The sequence below is a fragment of the Budorcas taxicolor genome, unplaced genomic scaffold (genome assembly GCF_023091745.1).
Source record: "Budorcas taxicolor isolate Tak-1 unplaced genomic scaffold, Takin1.1 scaffold329, whole genome shotgun sequence".
In the NCBI taxonomy this organism is placed as follows: Eukaryota; Metazoa; Chordata; class Mammalia; order Artiodactyla; family Bovidae; genus Budorcas; species Budorcas taxicolor.
This window is the reverse complement of record NW_026292094.1, coordinates 60,435-79,295: the sequence shown is the minus strand read 5'-3', so window position 1 is coordinate 79,295 and position 18,861 is coordinate 60,435. Positions and strand designations below refer to the sequence as shown.

At 38.7% G+C, this 18,861-nt stretch overlaps 1 protein-coding gene across 1 annotated transcript in view; it reads right to left on the bottom strand.

Annotated features, from left to right (window-relative positions):
* LOC128071281 (serine/threonine-protein kinase SMG1) overlaps positions 1 to 18,861 on the bottom strand; it is a 99,126-nt gene that overhangs the window by 25,426 nt on the left and 54,839 nt on the right. The window contains exons 28-46 of the mRNA XM_052664171.1: positions 18,478 to 18,637; positions 17,627 to 17,747; positions 14,196 to 14,444; positions 13,624 to 13,908; positions 11,902 to 12,046; positions 11,645 to 11,783; positions 10,528 to 10,758; positions 10,241 to 10,418; positions 9,200 to 9,361; positions 8,409 to 8,626; positions 7,966 to 8,120; positions 6,276 to 6,498; positions 3,763 to 4,009; positions 3,144 to 3,373; positions 2,218 to 2,466; positions 1,591 to 1,729; positions 1,398 to 1,507; positions 1,056 to 1,274; positions 163 to 353 (exon numbers count right to left, since the gene is read on the bottom strand). Of these exons, the coding sequence (XP_052520131.1) occupies positions 163 to 353; positions 1,056 to 1,274; positions 1,398 to 1,507; positions 1,591 to 1,729; positions 2,218 to 2,466; positions 3,144 to 3,373; positions 3,763 to 4,009; positions 6,276 to 6,498; positions 7,966 to 8,120; positions 8,409 to 8,626; positions 9,200 to 9,361; positions 10,241 to 10,418; positions 10,528 to 10,758; positions 11,645 to 11,783; positions 11,902 to 12,046; positions 13,624 to 13,908; positions 14,196 to 14,444; positions 17,627 to 17,747; positions 18,478 to 18,637 (3,651 nt within the window). The remainder of the gene's footprint in view (positions 1 to 162; positions 354 to 1,055; positions 1,275 to 1,397; positions 1,508 to 1,590; positions 1,730 to 2,217; positions 2,467 to 3,143; positions 3,374 to 3,762; positions 4,010 to 6,275; positions 6,499 to 7,965; positions 8,121 to 8,408; positions 8,627 to 9,199; positions 9,362 to 10,240; positions 10,419 to 10,527; positions 10,759 to 11,644; positions 11,784 to 11,901; positions 12,047 to 13,623; positions 13,909 to 14,195; positions 14,445 to 17,626; positions 17,748 to 18,477; positions 18,638 to 18,861) is intronic.

The following is an 18,861-nucleotide window of genomic DNA, read 5'->3' as shown; positions in this document are numbered from 1 at the left end:
GAATTCTATTAATACTTCAAAAACTGCAGTTCTTGCAAGAGCTTTGATTATTCATGTGAGTTGCTGCAACAATTCTAATTCAAGGTGGTAATGTTCAAACAAATACAAAAGTTCTCCTTAATGGAATAAAGATAAATTAAGAGTTCAACACTTGTTTTAAACCTGTGTTGCAGAGTATGAGAAGGATGATCCACTCCTTCAGCTCCTTCTAGAAACTCAATTTCTTCCAGAAGTTTGCCCTGCAGTTTCTCCACATCTGTTAGTTGCTCTTGCAAGCTCAGATATTCATCTAAGCTGCTATCCAGCTTGGGAAGTACAACCAGCATCTCATCTCTGTTTTTAAACCAGTTCACCTGTAAAAAGACATAATTAGGAAGATTCTTATAAGGCCGACTGTGAGGTATGAGGATGTATGCCAAAAGGATCATGTTAGAAGGACGTTCTGCACATGCTATCATACTTAAATCTCAACAAAGCCAGTGTGGATCACCCGCATTTTCATAACGATAACTAATGCAATCAATTCACATGGCCATAAATGAAGACTCAATTCCACAATACACAGTAACATGCAGCTACCACCATGCCACACAAAACAAGATCAGCACCACTGGCTACCGTGGAGGAGAAGACTATCCAGTCAAAATCAAGGAGACAATCCAGTTAAAGAACATTTAAAATAGTTACTGGCAAACACATTCAGTCTACTAAAAAAGGCATAATATTTTTCAAATCATTAACCCACCTCCCATGTGGGAGTATGACTGTGTCTTTTCATGTGAGCATTTCTTAACAAACGATCACAGCAAACTGCCATACGTGGTGGCCATTTCAGTATTATACATGACAGTCTTACTTTTTTTATGGACCTGTTAACCTTTTTCTTTTTTTGGTGGCACTACACAGCTTGCAGGATCTTAGCTCCCTGAGGAGGGCTGGAACCCAGGCCCTGGCAGTGAAAGTACCAGGTCCTAACCACTGGACCACCAAGGAATTCCCTGGTCTTGTTAACTATTAACAAAAAAGGGAAAATGACTTATTATTACTGGCCTCACCTTAATTTCAGCTACTCTCGAAGAAAAAAGGCTGCGAGTGATCTCTCGTTCCATCTCTCTCTTGCTCTGCTTGCTCTCAGCCTGTTGGCCCCCTCCACCATAGACAGCACCAGCAAACCCAGCCTCGCCCCCAGCTGTCCAGTCCACCAGGGGGTCATATACAAAGGCCTCTAGCAGCGTCAGCAGAGTCTCCCTGCCACGCCGCATAATGTGTAGAACCTGTTTTCAGAAAACTTTTAATTAAGTTTTGCCACAAGCTTCCTCATTAAAATGTAGTTTTTCATTCCAAAGGACTTGTTAATTTAACAGGTACACTAAGAGGTGTAAGAGAAAACCACATACCTGCTCACATGAAAGCCTAAAAACACCTTCTACTCCAGTTACACCCAGTGCTGTTTCAATGTTCTGTGTCATTCGAAAAGGTACTTTCTCAGGAACTCTAAGGCTTTTACCTTGAAAAGACAAATCATTATATTTTTGTCCTTTCATGAAAATATATTCGACCCTTTATATAAAAAGTCCACTTTAATTTTACCTTTTTCAAAGCAAACATTGTAATCTATGTGAACAACCTCTCCAGTCGTCATATCTATGAGAACATTATCCAGATGTCTATCTCCAAGGCCAATTATGTATCCGACCATAGACATGACTGCAGTAGATCTGGCGTAAGACTAAAGAAGAGGGGGTGGGGGGAGCAAGTTAGGCATTATTAGCAAATTTCCTTCCAACATGGTCTTGATTCTCTACAATTTACAAGCCTCCACAATCCTACTCCCTTATTTCTAAATAAATAGCTGGTGCTCTTCAGGGATGCCGCATGTGATCACAGGCTGCAGTGAGCAGCAGCATCCAACACTGAGGTCCTTGTTGGTTCCACTTAATCATCAACAGAATGCAGGACTTAAAAAACAACTGTTCTTCAGTCTCTCTAGTTTTTCCCTTTCTAAAGTTTTTATTCCACTTTTCATTTCATCCACAATACCCTTCATTCTGCCTTCATACAGTCATGGCCATGCCTCATAAAAATAAATGTAACATAAGATTCAAATGCAGGTCTCAAACTACCGATTCTAGAGGGGCTGCAGGAAGAGGGTGAATAAGACAAGACAGGACGCAGGCAAAGAATAATATTGACGACAGCCCGGAACAAAACACATACCTGTGTGACTCTCCACCACTCATCAGGGGTGGCACATGATGACCAAAGCTCTTTAGCAAGGAGATTTGGGGGCGTGGCCTCCATTAACTCTTCTAACACTGCTTTCATCACATGAAGGGGCCAATCCCGGCGGGACACATCCAGACTAAGCCCAACTGCTTTCAAAGCAGGACCAATTTTACTATAATAAAGTTCACTAGGACGGGGTACGATTCCAGGATTCTGAGGAGTTTGGTAGGAATCTTGGGCCTTTGAAAAAATTTTTAAGGCAAGATTAACTTTGCTTTAACAAGGATAAAGATTACCTTGAATATAAAGCAGTATTTTAAAAATTGGTTTTTCAGCAGCATTCTCTACCTAGCTAGGTAAATCTCACACATCAAATAGCCAATTCTTCTGGACTGCAATCTACATTATCTTTTTCTTAATTAGGTATTATCACTTTATTGAAAACTTGGTTTACTGTTATATTTTCTTGAGGTTCAATTCAAGCTCAACATCCAAGTTTCACTTCTTTATAACATATAATTCTGTTTAAAAAATCTATCATTCATTTATGCACATATTTCATTCACCAATATGACTTAATCGTAATACAAAATTAACAACACATATTCAAGAAGACCTTGGACAAAAATTTAGATGACCCTTTCCTAATTCCAGAGATCTACCCTTCAGCAATTGTTCTACTGTCTCCTTTGTTCAAACTCTTGCTCCTTCCCATACCTATCCTACTTAGAATCATTTTATTTGTCTAGATGTTGGAACTTAAAGTTATGTTTATTCCTTCTTTAACTCTCATAAAGTTGAAAAACTGCTCAAGGGCAGTAAGCCTAGACTTATTTCACATGTAACAGAGAACAAACTAATACATATACTTGTTTATCAGCATTCAAATAAAAGTACGTATTTTAATTTGAATCAACCTTTTGCGCTTGCAAGGCAGCTTCCCGTTGTTGCCATCGTTTGTAAAGACCAAATAAGGGCGTGGCTCCATCCACCCACTGGATTAGGCCTGACCGAGTTCCCAGTGGTGTTACAGAATAGTGGCGAGCATGGAAACGAGGTGTTTCCTGGCGATTGATTGTTGCAAACATGGTATTTACAATAGACAGAAATTGCATTATTCTCTCATCCAGATGTAAATCCTCCAATCCTGTGGAAACAAAATTAAAGTAGTTAGGACAGATAACCAAATAGGGTGAAGTGCAATGGAATGGGACTGGAAACATACCACTTTTTCGTGCCCCTCTCAATTAGCAATAACAGTCAAGAACTGACAGTCAAAAGGGCATAATGACAGCATTAAAGAACATTCTATTCAGTCACAAGGTATTAGATACAGCATTATTAGCTGTATCTCAGTTGCCCAGCTTGTATAAATTCATAAGCAACAACAGAAAATCACACTACACAGCTTCCAACAACTTCCATCAAAATACATGATACTCCAGGCTATTCATGACATACAGAAATTCACCTAAACAGCACACACACACAGCATGAAAACATTAATAATCAGATTAATGCTCTTTTAAATCTCACCTTTGAAAAGATAAGGATAGCTCTTCCCATCTGATCCTAGAAAGAGAAGTTTCTTTGGCTTGGTTTTAGTAGGTAAGATTGTGATGGTTCCACCAACACTGTGGATTGTGACGGTGTCCCTGGCTGAGACCTCTCCGGGAAGAGCAATTTCAGTGTTAGTCATGGCAGCCAGCCATGGGCTGATTTCTTCAAGACGCAAGATGTAACTTGCACGTTTCTGTGCTCTCTGTTGCAAACTCAGCATTATCTATATTTAAGATAGGAAAAGTTTACATAATCGTTACCACTCTTACTTTCCTCTACATTTGATCTGGCTTAAAGATAAACTTAAAATACAAACATCTCTTGTCTAGTTCATTTAATTTGCTGTTACATATTTGGGCCTTCCTGGGAAGGGAAACACTGATGTGCTAATATGCTCTCGATGATTTCTACTTTGTTCAGACCTCTCCCAGATAAGCAATGAAATCACAGCAGATGATAAAACAATCACTGCTGTGATCACAAAATTCAAGACTTGTAGCAAACTAATTCCCCAATGTTAAGCTATGTCCAATCAACACCCAAACAGATCAGTTTAGTCCTAGCAACAGAACAAAAGATATAGCGAGTTATTGGCAGGTAACTTAAAAGTGGCACACACCTTTAAGAAAGCCATCTGAAAATTTAGTAATAATTTAGAGCTCGGACTATTTGAAGTATGCAGAAAACACACAATTTTTCTAATAACTCACAGAAAGAGGATCATGTATAGCTGTATCCCTACTTAACTAACTCAATAATCTACACCAGAATTCATGAACTCTGGGCTCTGCTTTCACGTGAAAAATTTTAATCAATCCTTAGCCACATTTGTTCGTAAACGGAAAAAGGTAACTGGAAACACCTCAAGTATTCACTGACAGGACAAAAGAAAAACTGTGGTACTGTTCAATACTCTATTCATGTTCAGCTGTATACAAAATATGGATGAATTATCTTAAAAAACAAAAGCAAAAACCTAACGCTGATGAATCTTTTATGGAAGTGGTACAACACATATGTACACATAAAATATAGTCTCATTTATATGAGATTCAAAAACAGGAGAGGCTAAACTATACCATTTAGAAATGTATCCAAAAAACTATTTTCTTAAAGTAAATAAGGATTAATTCAAAATTCAGAGCACTGGTTGTGGAGAGGAAGATATAATTATGGAGGGACACAGTACTTCAAAAATTTTTCTCTATGACTTATTTCACACACACACACATACACACAGAGGGTTTTTTTAAAAAAATATTCCCTATGGGAGGAGTGCAGGAGAGGAAAGGATCAGGATTAGCAGATGCAAACTAGCATATATAGGATGGATAAACAAGGAACTACTATATAGCACAAGGAATTATACTCAATAACCTGTGATAAACCACAATGGAAAAGAATATGAAAACAAATATATATTAAAAAGTCACTCTGCTATACAGCTGAAATTAATACAACATTGTAAATCAACTATATATCAATTTTTTAAAAGTGGGACTTCCTGGGAGGTCCAATGGTTAAAACTCCACTGCAGGGGGCACAGGCAGGAACCCTGATTGGGGAACTGAGATCCCACAAGCCAAGCAGTGTGGCCAAATAAAAAAAAGTATTCTTCCCGTCTTCTCTGGGTTTCTTGGTTGATTTACTGAGAAGAACGCAAAGCAAGAAATTACTGCTGGAACATGAGGAAAACAAGTTTTGGCTAGGCCACACAAATAAACTTCATCCTTCACATTAGTGCTCTTGTCTTGAGCTCCTAAAGCATTTCCTCTGAATGAAGCATTTCCTCTTGCTTCACATTTTCTCCTTAAAGTCAGGTGTACTTTGTCTCTACACTGTAGCTTTTAACAGCTTTTCATTAGTGAAGTAAGGAAATCAGTTAAGATCAATATAGGAATGGGACAGCGAAAGAAGGGATAAGAAAAAGATAACAAGGTAATAAATAGGATCCCCCAACTAATGGTGCTATTGCTAAAACAGATGCAAACCAAATAAAGTGGCTCAAATCATGAAAGATAAGGATTCTCAAATATTTAAACATACTAATCATTCTTCAAACAGCCTATGCAGAACTGCTGTCAAAAAAATTACTTATAAAAATTGATGCTATTATATGCAAATATTTTGTCTGTTAGAAATACTGAATACCCCTCCATTAAGAAAAACTACATAGGTACAAGATTAAATTTGTTAATCTTTTATGAGAAGACTACAGCAGGCAGTCAAGCCCCTTCCCTGTCTAACACCTTACAGTATATTCTTCCTTGATGGGAACCCTCAGTAGATGCAACCCTAGGACACTCAACCTCAAATTCTCAAAAATGAAGAAAACACCTTTCTCTATATTCTTTATAGCAACTGAACACTGGCTGTATTCCATGGGCTTAGAAAGTCTTCTCTCTGTGTTCTAAGTAAAAAGAGACCGCTTAAGTTTTTTATCTCTCGGAATTTCCCATTTCAGTAGCATTCTTGAGATTTTTCTATACCTCTTTAAACGGAATCCAGCTGCTTCCAGGCTTTGCAGGGTTTGATGGTGTTTTCAGCTTTTCTAGAGCATTTTCAATTGCATCACCATAGTTATCCTGAAACCACTTTTCATGAGGTGTTTCTGCAGGGGCCGCTGTGATGCTCCTAACGTGCTCCAAAGCAAACACGATGGGCTTCATCAAAGCTGTGTGCTTCTCACGCATGATTGCAATTTTCTCTTCTCTGACCAGAAAGACATAAGAGTTATACAAACAGGGAATAAGTTAAACTGTCAAGTACAAGTAAACAGCATAAAAGAATAATCAAAATAAATTACTAAAATGTTTGCAAAGTAACTGGCCACAACAGCACTGTAAAAAATCCAGCATATAAAAGACACAGCTTCTCCTTTTAACAAATGGTGCTAGGAAAGCTGGATACCTGCTTACAAAAAAATGAAGCTGGAGAGTTACCTGATACTAACATGCAAAAAAACAGTCAAATGGATCAAAGACCTTAACATAAAAGCTAAGACTTCATTTAAAACTCTTAGAAGAAAACAAAAGAAAAAACAGATTAACTGGGTTACATCAAAACTAAAAACTTCTGTGCATCAAAAGACATCTTCATTCAAGAGTGAAAAATATACAAAATAGGAAAAAAACATTTGCAAATCAATAAATTCTGATAAAGGGATTAAAATCCAGAATATTTAGAGAGCTCCTAAAATTCCAACAACAATAAAACAACCCAATTCAAAAACGGGCAAAAGATTCAAACAAACAAAGGAGATATACAAATAGTCAATAAGCACGTGAAAAGATACCATTCCACACCCATTAGGATGTCACTATCAGTAAGACAGAAAACAATAAATGTTGGCGAGGATATGGAGAAACTGAAATCCTGGTGCACAGCTTACCAGTTCCTCTACAAGTTAAACACAGAATTACCATAAGACACAGCAAATTCACTGGCTCACACACAAAATAATTAAAAGCAGGGACTTAGATACTTGTAAACCAATGCTGACAGAAGCACTGGTTACAAGAGCTAAAAGAAGAGTGCATGAATAAAATGTGATAAAGAAGCTCCCTGCCAATGCAGAAGACATGAGAGGTGCAGGTTTGATCCGTGGGTCATTAAGATCCCCTGGATGAGGGCATGGCAACCCATTCCAGGATTTCTGCCTGAAGAATCCCATGGACAGAAGAGCCTGATGGGCTACAGTCCACAGGGTCGCAAAGAGTTGATCAGGACTGATACAACTTAGTGCACACGCTCACATACCCACATCCATACAATGGAATGTGATTCAGCAATAAAAAGGAAGGAAATTCTGACACATGCTACAACATGGAATGAACCTTCAAAACATGGTAAGTGAAACAAACCAGATACAAAATGACAAATACTGTATGTTTCCAGTCACACAAGGTCCTCAGAATAGTTAAATTCATACAGATAGAAAGTAGACAAGTGGTGAGCAGGGGCTGAGGTTAGGGGAGGATGGGGAAGTACTATTAAATGGGTACAGAGCTGCTGTTTGGGAGGATGGATAAGTTCTGGAATTGGACACAACCTTGCAAATGTACTTGCTGCAACTGAACTGTACACTTAAAACTGCTTAAAATGGCAAACTTTATACGTATTTTACATTAATAAAAAGGGGCAGCTATGTTTTTGAAGTATAAGTTGATAAAAACATACTTGCGTAAGGTGTTGTTGTTCTGGACTCTCTTCACCTCGTCTTCCAACTGCTGAATTCGTCTCAGGACATACATGTGCTGCTGTAACAGAACTCCCAACCAGAGCTCATCCCAGAGAACAGTGACCCTGCGCAGCTCAGCCACCAGCATCTGAACCTGCACACACAGCACATCCAGACATGCTCGTCTTTAAGTCTACACAGCACAGTTCTGCTAACACGGCAAATCTCAAGTGAAATGTATGCACTTTTGTTCATTACCTAATTACAGAAACTCTATCAGTACAGGTTTATAAAACCAATTTTGATTATTTCAAAAGCTTTGCTCCTTAACTATAATTTCCATAACAACTTTGGGGGTTTTGTTTTTAGGTGGGTTTTTCTGGGAGGAGAGGGGAGTGGTTGTAATAAAAACTAATTTTAAAACACACGAGCTGTTCTGTACCTGTAACACCATAGTCGGGTTTGCCGAGGACAGCTTATCAACGATTTTGCTGTAGCAGTCCTGCATCATGGCTTGGTCCTCATTCAGCCCACTTTTAGGCTCATCCTTATTGCTATCTTGAGAAGCAGGAGGACTTCCTCCCTCACATTCAGAAACCAGCAGTTCTTCTCCTTGAATATTGCCAAGTAAAGTTGGAATTGCAGAGGAAAATTTATTTCCTATAATGAAATGGGAGAAAGGTATACATTGGCTGTTTCTCTCATGTGCATACATTGAGTTAGGGAATACATCTCTAATGTATTTGATTCCAGAGCACTCGTTTTAACTCATCTTGCACGTGTACGCTAAGTTGACCAAGGATCATGGATATTACACCTTTTTACAAGTTGAGCTTCATACTTATTAATATTATAAGCTAATAAAAGATAAATGGGGGGAATGATAATAGATGAGTCTCAACAAATAAAGTGTTTGCCTAGCCAGAGTTCAGAACTTGGTTTCAATCCTTATCTGCCAGTTAATTCAGCTCAGTGAACTGAGAGTGACTCAGTTTCTCCAAGCCCTGGCGAGTTATTTTGAGACTGAAGATATAGTGTAAAGCACACATCTTACTGTCAGACATGGTAGCTACTCACTCAATAAATGGTATTACCATTGGTACTATTATTATTATTGTTGGGAAAAAAAATCACAAACTCTTATCAACTAAGGAACATAAAGCTCAAAAAATTTTACCTAATAAACAGTGTTTGCAAATTAATTTAAAGTAGCAGTATTTTAACCTTCCTTACCTGAAGCCTGTGACTCACTACTAAGCGATATGGTGCCCACTATTGCAGGATACAATATGAGATGCGGGGAATCCTGAGCCACACGGCAGAGGAGGTTACAAATACTCTGGCGCACATACACTTCAGGGTGGTTTAAGCGTGAGAAAAGCTGTGGAATAATTCCTTCAGGATAAGAAGAAAAATACTTTAAAGTTATTTAAAAAAACAGTCAACATGGTGGAGGCAAAAGGATAAAACTTGATATATGTCAGCCATTAGTTCTAGGAGCCTCAAATTTCTCCCTGGGATAACAAAGAACTATATACACAACAGCTCTTGATTTGCAGGTTTAGTAAGGGTGAGTGAGTGAAGTCGCTCAGTCATGTCCGACTCTGTGACTCTCTGGACTGTAGCCTACCAGTCTCCTCTGTCCATGGGATTCTCCAGGCAAGGATACTGGAGTGGATTGCCATTTCCTTCTCCAGGGATATTCCCGACCCAGGGATCGAACCCAGGTCTCCCGCAATGCAGGCAGATGCTTTACCATCTGAGCCACTAGGGAAGTCTTAGTAAGGGTACAGAGCTATGATCAAAATCCTGATTCAAAACTTTATACAGAAATATATTTTCTGTGAATGCCTGTAAAAGAAGGCAGACACAGACAATTTTTTCAAAGGGATATGAAATTTTTTGAAACATTCTTATCACTCTCTCCAAAATTCCTTTTGTATATTAAAAGCTTTTTGCCTCTCAGCCTTCCATTTCTCTGAAAGGTGGGAGGAAAGTGGTATAACAAGCAGTCCACAGTGTCTTCTGAACTAATTTAGCTATTTCATAACACATTCAAACAGTAAACATATAGGAACTTTTTTTGGCCACACCATGAAGCACGTGGGATCTCAGTTCCCCAACCAGGAATCTAACCCACACCCCCTGCAGTGAAAGTATAGAGTCTCAACCACTGGACTGCCAGGGAAATCCAAGGAACTATTATGTTTCAACTGTCTTACTACATTCTACCCAGAAGTACTTTTCCCTGAAACATTTTATTTAGATCATCACCTCTCCATGGCGCAGTAGGTGTTGTTTCCAAGCCATGTTCCAGATACTGCCGAAGCTCCCCAGCATGCTTCACAAGCAATCTGAGCAACCGCAACGTGGCCATCACGATCATGTCATCTGTGCTCTGCTCCACTCTGTGACTTAAATGGAGCCGAGGGTCATCTTCATCTAAAGGAATCTAAGGATGAGAGACAAGAGGAAAAAATTAAACAATTCCGAATACTGTTTTCATCTGCTAGAAAAGAAATTTCAAATAAACTTTCATAACAGAATACTGTGCTACCTACCTGCCCAGCATTGAGTTTAAGGAAAGTAAAATATGCGCTACAGGACAGTTTATACAGGCTGAAGATTCTATCCACAACTTTCCTCCACACTTTAATAACTCCTTCTGTGGCACTTTCATCAAGTTCTGAAAGCCATGGGCAACTTGATATTAACTGACGCCAGATAACATCAACCATGTCATCTTCCTCATTATCTTCACTTTCTGTGATCTGAAGCGTTATATCTTCATCCTAAAGAAAAACAGGGCAAAAAAATGCTATTTGGGGACACAAATTTTAAAAAGGAGAAAGGTACATGATTTCCCTAATATATGCAAGCATCTTCTCATCTATGAAAGATCAAAATACTCCACTCGTAGTGCTGTACATGCTGAATAAATGTTACTATGCTTCTCTTTAAGATGTATTTACTAATGTAGCTAAAGAAGGATACAGGCATTTAGCAAAGATTGAAGATTTTGATTTGGGGAATTTAAATGCTTCAGTTACAATATAATATTCTGCCTGCAGAGAATTACGTGACCCTCTCTACAGTACTGCACACGTACCTAACACCAGCTTTGGCAGACACTTATATGTGCCAAAGTCTAGAACAAGAAGTCAACAGTTTTAGCTCAGCAAATAAAATTCACATGTCTAAAGTCTACAACTAAATTAGACATAACATTTTAGAACTAACAGAATTTTGAGACAGAAGGGAATACATCATACAGACTATCTAGTTGGCTGGTTTTCAGCTATGGCTGTCTATTAAAGTATCACCTAGTAAACTTACATAAACCTTCCTATGCCCAACACATACACAAACATTCCATTCACAATATGTGGGGTAGTGCTTTGACATGGGCATATTTTAAAAAGCTTCTAAGCTAGTGATAAGAACCTAACATCTGATCAGAAGAGCAGTGAAAAGAGAAATCTATTTTACATAAAAAGAACTTCACCTTTTTAAACAGAACCCTAAGGAAATGACTTGATTTCTCAAGAAATCACATTCTTCTTAGAAAAATATTTTAACTCACTTTCATCTTATCAAAGTTTCATCTGAAATATTTAATCAGGTGTATGCTATTTAGAACACTATTTCCCCCAAAATACTGTATCAGATTTTTCTTGCCTGAATCCCCGCTGGGCGACACACAGCCTGACCAAGAATACCATATATTCTCTCTTTTTCTTCTTCGGTTATGGTGTCTGGGAGCAGATTCTGAACTTCAGATTTTTCTCTAGGCAACAGACGAACACCTTCTCCCTGACTATAAAAATAAAACAGATCATCAGTATTTCAGCTACCAAAGCTTCGCCATGTCAGCAGACATTCTAAATCTCTATTTTGCAATGCACTAAATAAATTGCACATTTTAGCATACATACCTGGCATTGTCAACCACCTTCCTGCCCCACCTGTAAGCCCAACTCGCCAATGCGGCCCAAGATTTGGCTACTTCAGGTGCCTGTACTGAAGATAGATGATACAGCTGTCCCAAGATAAAGTCAGGTTCCCCAACTCCAATATGTACTGCCATGATGGGGAAAAAAAATAACAATGTCACATTCATAAATTTCTAACACCATTTTCATTTACATTTTAGGAATTTGCTGCTGCTGCTGCTGCTGCTGCTGCCAAGTCGCTTCAGTCGTGTCCGACTCTGTGCGACCCCATAGACGGCAGCCCAGAAGGCTCCCCTGTCCCTGGGATTCTCCAGGCAAGAACACTGGAGTGGGTTGCCAATTCCTTCTCCAATGTGTGAAAGTAAAGTCGCTCAGTCGTGTCCAACTCTTAGCTACCCCATGGACTACAGCCTACCAGGCTCCTCTGTCCATGGGATTTTCCAGGCAAGAGTACTGGAGTGGAGTGCCATTGCCTTCTAGGGAATTTGCTATCGGCCAGTAAGTCCTATAACATTATAATGGTACATAATTTGATAAAGCACACATTTGCATTATGCTTTTCTGAAAGGCTAATACGTTGAAATCAATCACTCAGCTTCTCAAGTAAGCCTGTAAAACACATCAATGTTTTTCATGACACTGAACTTTACAAACAGTTCAGGTGTCAGATATGTAATAGAGTGTCTTGTATTTTGGATATGACTGGCCATTTCCTCACAATTAGATTCAGCTTAAAAATTCTGGCAAAAATAATATGTGACAAGTAGACAATTTCATTCAATGAGAGATTCATGAAATAATATTTTTATCCCCAATTTAGAAATGAAGAAATCTCCTGCAATAGTGCCACTTGCCAATATGAAGATTTATAATGATAACAAGCTATATGCCTTACAAATAAAGACACCTATAGTACATAGATTAGTCTAAGTAACTACAGTTCTAGGATTCACAACATCAAAATGAACAACATGAACAAAATTCTAATGTTTTAGCAAAACGTTTAGCTATCTCTCAATCTGTAAAACCTGGATAATGGTCCCTACCATAACAGGCACTCAAACACTGAATGAATTAACTACTCTATTTGTCGTGTACCTTTCTGTAAGTAACATTAGTGTCAGGATGTGAAACTTGAACCTTTCTGTAGTTTTTGTGCTTCACCAGTCAACAGGATCAGAGGCCACTATTCTATATCTGTGTTAAGTTCTTCCCAGTATGAGGAAGAATTTTAAATATCACAGGTAGGATCTTTCTGCCAGCAAAAACATCTAAGTCCATAAAAGCACCATGAACTGGAGAGTTGGGAAGTATGACCTGGGAGGTTTGAGTTCAGTGACTTCCACGTGATGTCAGATACTAAAGAAATGTGCTTGAGTCACTTCTGGGCAATATAATATACTAAATTTTCACAGAGACAGTTTTTATGGCAAATTATAGTCAGCCTATAACCCATCTGTCAATGCAGGACACACAAGAGACGCAGGTTCAATCTCTGGTTTGGGAAGATCCCCTGGAATAAGAAATGGCAACCCACTAAAGTATTCGTGCGTGAGAAATCCCATGGACAGGGAAGCCAGGTGGGTTACAGTTCATGGGGTCACAAAGAGTCAGACACAACTGACCACACACAACACTGTAAACTTTAAAACAGGGAAAATAACTTCTAAAATCAACATTTAAAGCTATTAAAACAAATTCTACCTGTAGATTCACTCTCTATCCGAGGATACTCTTCCTCCATCGTATTAACAGATGGTAGTTCAATTAGAGTGAGTATATTTTTAGACAAAGTAGAAAGACCCGTGAAGTTCTGCTGCTGCTGAGCTCTGTAAACCTGTTTCAGCTGCCCTGAGATTTCTTTCCATTCTGCCTGGATCCATTTAGCCAACGTCAAAATTGACTTGGCAACAGCATGCTCAGCTTTGGCAGACTTGCAGAAAGAGATGGCGCAGGAACTCAACATCTCCATTGCATGTGTTGACTGGCCTATAAAAAGATCAAAACACCAGCTCTTAGCAGTAAACAAATGATATTCTTTCAGGGTAAAGTAATATTGTAAATTCAGTGATAATCAATGATTTCTGGAAACATTTCTTACTATAATAATAACAAAATCAAAAGCACCAAACTATATAGATAATTCAATTACACAAAACTTATTCAGGATGCAAATGTTCTGCAGAAGTTGAAAAAAAATCAACTTTTCTATTACCATACACAGTAACATTCATACACTTGATTTTTAGTATATAGTCACGTATTATTTTACTAACCTGCTGTATATAGCAGTTTCGTTTTTTCAATGTCAAGTTCAGGTCCCCATTTTTCATCCGTTTGACCTTGAGTTGATAGTTTTTTAAAGTGCTGGACTAAATCCTGTGCAGTGGTAGTCTTTCCCAGCTGAACCTCACTACACTGTGCCAGCAATCTTGTTGCAAGCGACACATTCCCCCGTTTTCTAGCAAATTTTGCTGCTGTTAGACCTAATTCCATGAGATGGCTTCTAATTGGAACTGTTTGTTCTGCAGAGAAGAAAATGTTTTATTAGTCCCAGATTGGTCTAATTCCAGAGAGCACTAAAACATGGCCAAAAATTCCTTCCCCAGCTATTCTCTTTCCCACTGCCTCCCTAAACAAAGATAACTCATTTTTCATCATCTTCAAATCCCCAGGAGTTAGCACAGTGCTTGGCACACAATGAACAATAAATGTTTGTTTGTTAAAATGAATGTATACAATGGAGTAGACGAAAGTAAAAATCGTCCAGTCTAAGAAATTAACTTTTCAGTTTCTGCACCTAGTGAAGAGCCTAGGCCAATGGGTGGGGGATGAGGATAAGGCTAGACCATCCCCCTTCTTGACTAAGTACCCTCTGCCCTTCTACCATGCTGTTTTCTCCTAGTTTACTCCTGCCTTTCTGAAGAATCAGCTTCTCAGTCTCCTTCTCATCCACTACCCATCCACTGTAATTGGGGCTCCTGGGGTCGAGCCTAGGCTCTCTACTCTTCTCACTCTGCATACTCTCCCTGGACAATATCATCTGCTCCTGTGGCTTCAATTACCATACAAATGCTGACGATGCTTCAATCTTATCTCTAGCGCAGACCTGCCATCTGAGTCCCACCTGCCTACCAATCTAGTCACCATCTGAGTCCCACCTGCCTACCAGTCTAGTCACCATCTGAGTCCCACCTGCCTACCAGTCTAGTCACCTATACTCGAGTATTTCAAAGGCACTTTAACCTGTGTCGCATGGAATCCATTTCCCACCACCCTCCAAATCTCTTACTTCCTTCCCTGTTTTCTTTCTTGGGTAAAGGCACATGATCAACCTGGCTACCTGAGAAGGAATCTGGCAGGCATCTTAGACGTCAATCCTCACATCACATCAGCTTTTTTCTGTCCCTACTGTCACTATTTTGGTTACCTTTCACAGGGACTTCTGCTGCTCTAATTCGTTCTTCAACCTGCAACTGAACTGATCTTATATAAAGGTAAATCTGAATACTTAATTTCCCTTTCATCCTTTCCCTAACTCGTAAATTTGGCTTGTCAGGCACTGATGCTTACGTTCCACTCCAATCTCAATCTCATCCAGCTTCATCTCTTCCCATTCTCCCTTAGATGAGAACTGAGTCCTCTAAGAATCTTTTATTACTGTTGGTGGCCTTCACACATGGTGTTTTCTCTAACTAAATCAGTCTGCCTTCTTTCTCAGCTTAAATGTTACTTCCTCCCCAAGTCCTTTTCTGATTCCCAGGATTAAACTAGTGGCCCTGTTGTGTTATTTTAAGCACCATGTACGTGCACCTCCAGTCAGCACACCATGTTGCTGTTCCTAGCTTGATGACAATTTTCCCTGCTAGACTTCAGAATCCCTTTGGTCCTAGGAATGCAGAAAAACAGACTTGTCTTGTTCACCATTATATCCCAACTTACAGCATAGTACCTGGCACAAAGCACATTATTTTGATAAGGGTTTGCTAAATAAAAAAATGTGAGGAAGAATGAAGTTCTGTGTTAGGTTACTGACATTTCCTTCTCAATTTTAAAACTTATTCAGTATAGGAAGGATGAGAAAGGAGATGATACTTGTAGTCCTACTATATGTCATGCTCTGTGCTAAGGCTTTTATATACCTTGTCAATCCTTTCAAGAATCTGAGTGGGGCAATCCCCGTAACTGTTAAGCAAAGTGATTCAGAAGTTTATGACTTGCCATGAGGTTCCTCGATTTGCAAGTGTTGGGCAAATGATCCAAAACTAGGTCTATATGGCACTGAGGGTCCTGGTGAATCAGAGTTGCCAGTAATCACCTTGCAGTACAAGTCCATATCCCAGCATTAGCTGACTTAAAATTTAATAGCAAATTTACTCAGTAACTCTGACGACCACATTTTTGACAAATTTTACAGAATTCTGGCAACTTTTCTGTTTTACAGCAAAAGGAAATTTCTAATATCCATTCAACATGACGTTTCTTTCTTAAAAATGAGACATAAATATTTATACAAACGCTAATTCTGTATTCATTTGAATTATTTAAAGCATTCACATTCTGAAGGAGATCAGCCCTGGGATTTCTTTGGAAGGAATGATGCTAAAGCTGAAACTCCAATACTTTGGCCACCTCATGTGAAGAGACTCATTGGAAAAGACTCTGATGCTGGGAGGGATTGGGGGCAGGAGGAGAAGGGGATGACAGAGGATGAGATGGCTGGATGGCATCATGGACTCGATGGACGTGAGTCTGAGTGAACTCCAGGAGTTGGTGATGGACAGGGAGGCCTGGCGTGCTGCAATTCATGGGGTCGCAAAGAGTCAGACATGACTGAACGACTGAACTGAACTGAACTGAAAGCATTCACGGTATAGTACAGCTGATAAAAGAATTTGAATATCCAGAACATATGTCTTCATTAAAAATAGGCAAGAGTTGAATACTTATACAATGGCCACTATACAAATGAAAAGATGGTCAATATCATTAATCATTTGGAAAATGCAAATAAAACCACAATGAGATACTATTGTAGATTCACTCCACTGACTAACTATTGCAAGTACATAGATGTCAGAAGCAATGTAAAATATACAACCACTAAAAAAAAAAAAATACAACCACTTTATAAGAAACTGCTGAACTATTTCAGAAGTTAAACCATATGACCCAACAACTCCAATCCTAGGTATTTATTTAAAAGAAAGGCCAATGTATACCCAACCAAAGACCTGTACATGAATATCATAGCAACTTCATACATAATAGCCTGAATTTGACAACAACTCAAGTATCTGTGAAAGGACCAACAGATAAACTATGGTGAACTCATACAGTGGATATACTCAACTGTAGGAAGGATGGCAATACTGACACATACAACACAGGAAACCTTAAAAAATAAAATGCTGAGCAAGAGAAGCCAGACACAGAACGTACTGTACAATTTATTAAAAAATTTAGTAAAGACAAGTCTAATCTACAGTGATGGGAAACAAATAAGCAGTTGCCCGAGACAGGACAGACAGGAGGAGAAACATCTGGGAAGAAGCATGAGGAAACCTTTGAGGCCGACATGAATGTTCTGCATCTTGACTGTATTGGTGGCTACACACGTGAAGAAACGTCAAAACTGATGAACTACACATTCAAAATGTGTAACTGTATCTCAAAAGAGCTACTGAAAAAAACACAACCTAGTTACCTTTTATTTTCTCCAACAACTGACTCTGGTACATCGTGTATCTTAATGCCTGCATCCATGGCCTGACATCATGCTGTTTACATGAACGCAAAGCTTCACTGAAGAGTGGAATAAGACAGTCCTGCCAGAGAAAAGTCAAAACCACTTAATGTAAAAAGAATCCTTATATGACCCCACAGGTCAGCTACTTCAGATTTATTTCAGATTTATCTATTAAACTTTCCTCTACCTTCACTGTATCTTCTAATCACAAGGGAAAAAGACAAAAACCTTTGTTTTTCCAAAAGCAAAAATATTTTTTTCAGAATATTAAGTCCAATTTATCAGTGCATTTACAATAAAGTAGTCTTATTTTAATTAAAAAAGGGTTATTTTCTATAAAGCAAAACCTAAGTTACAGAAAAACATAAAACAACCACTTCATAAAAAGATTCTCAAGGATTATTTCCCTTGGGAAGGGTTCACTTTTGGTTAAACTGTATCCTGTTTGAAGGAAGAGGCACTGTGTCTTCTTTTCAGTCAAATCTGAAATTTATACAATCTGGTATATATTTTCATAATCAACTCCTCGTGCAAAAAAAGGAAGGAGGGAAGGAGGAAAGGAAGGAAGAAAAAAATTAAGCAACTAACTAGCCATTCTTATGTTCCATCTTCCTCACATAGTTTTCCAACAAAAATTTGCCTGAAAATGGCATTTTAGACTTCTGGATTTAATATTAATAGCTTGTCCAAAAATGCTACAAATGTTATTTTTAAAACTTTTTAAAAAAACTTGAAAAATAGCTTTTGTCCACACTAATGCCTGTTAATGGTCAGAAGAATATCCTGGTTGAAAATGCACACACACGCACCTCTGTGGAAAGTCTGTTGGAAACTGTGTTCTCCAAAGCAGAAGAGCAATAGAGCTGTAACGTGCTTAGGACTGGCAGAGACTGGGAGACCGTGAGCGTAGAAAGTCTCAGGGGCCCCACAGCTATGCGGGAGGTTTGCTTCAGGTACTTCACCACATTTCTGAAACAGAATATTTGCTGCTAATTAACAAAAAAGATTTTCCAACTTGTAACCACTGAAGGGATAAAGCAGTGTGATAAGATGCTACCACACTGGCATCCAAAGTGGGGAAAGAAAAAGGAACTGCTTGCTTTTAAGTAAAATGACATAAGCAAGTTGAGATATTTGTGTTTGGGGATATGAAATTTTTGATGTTCTTTAGTTTCAACCTCTGTATATTTGCA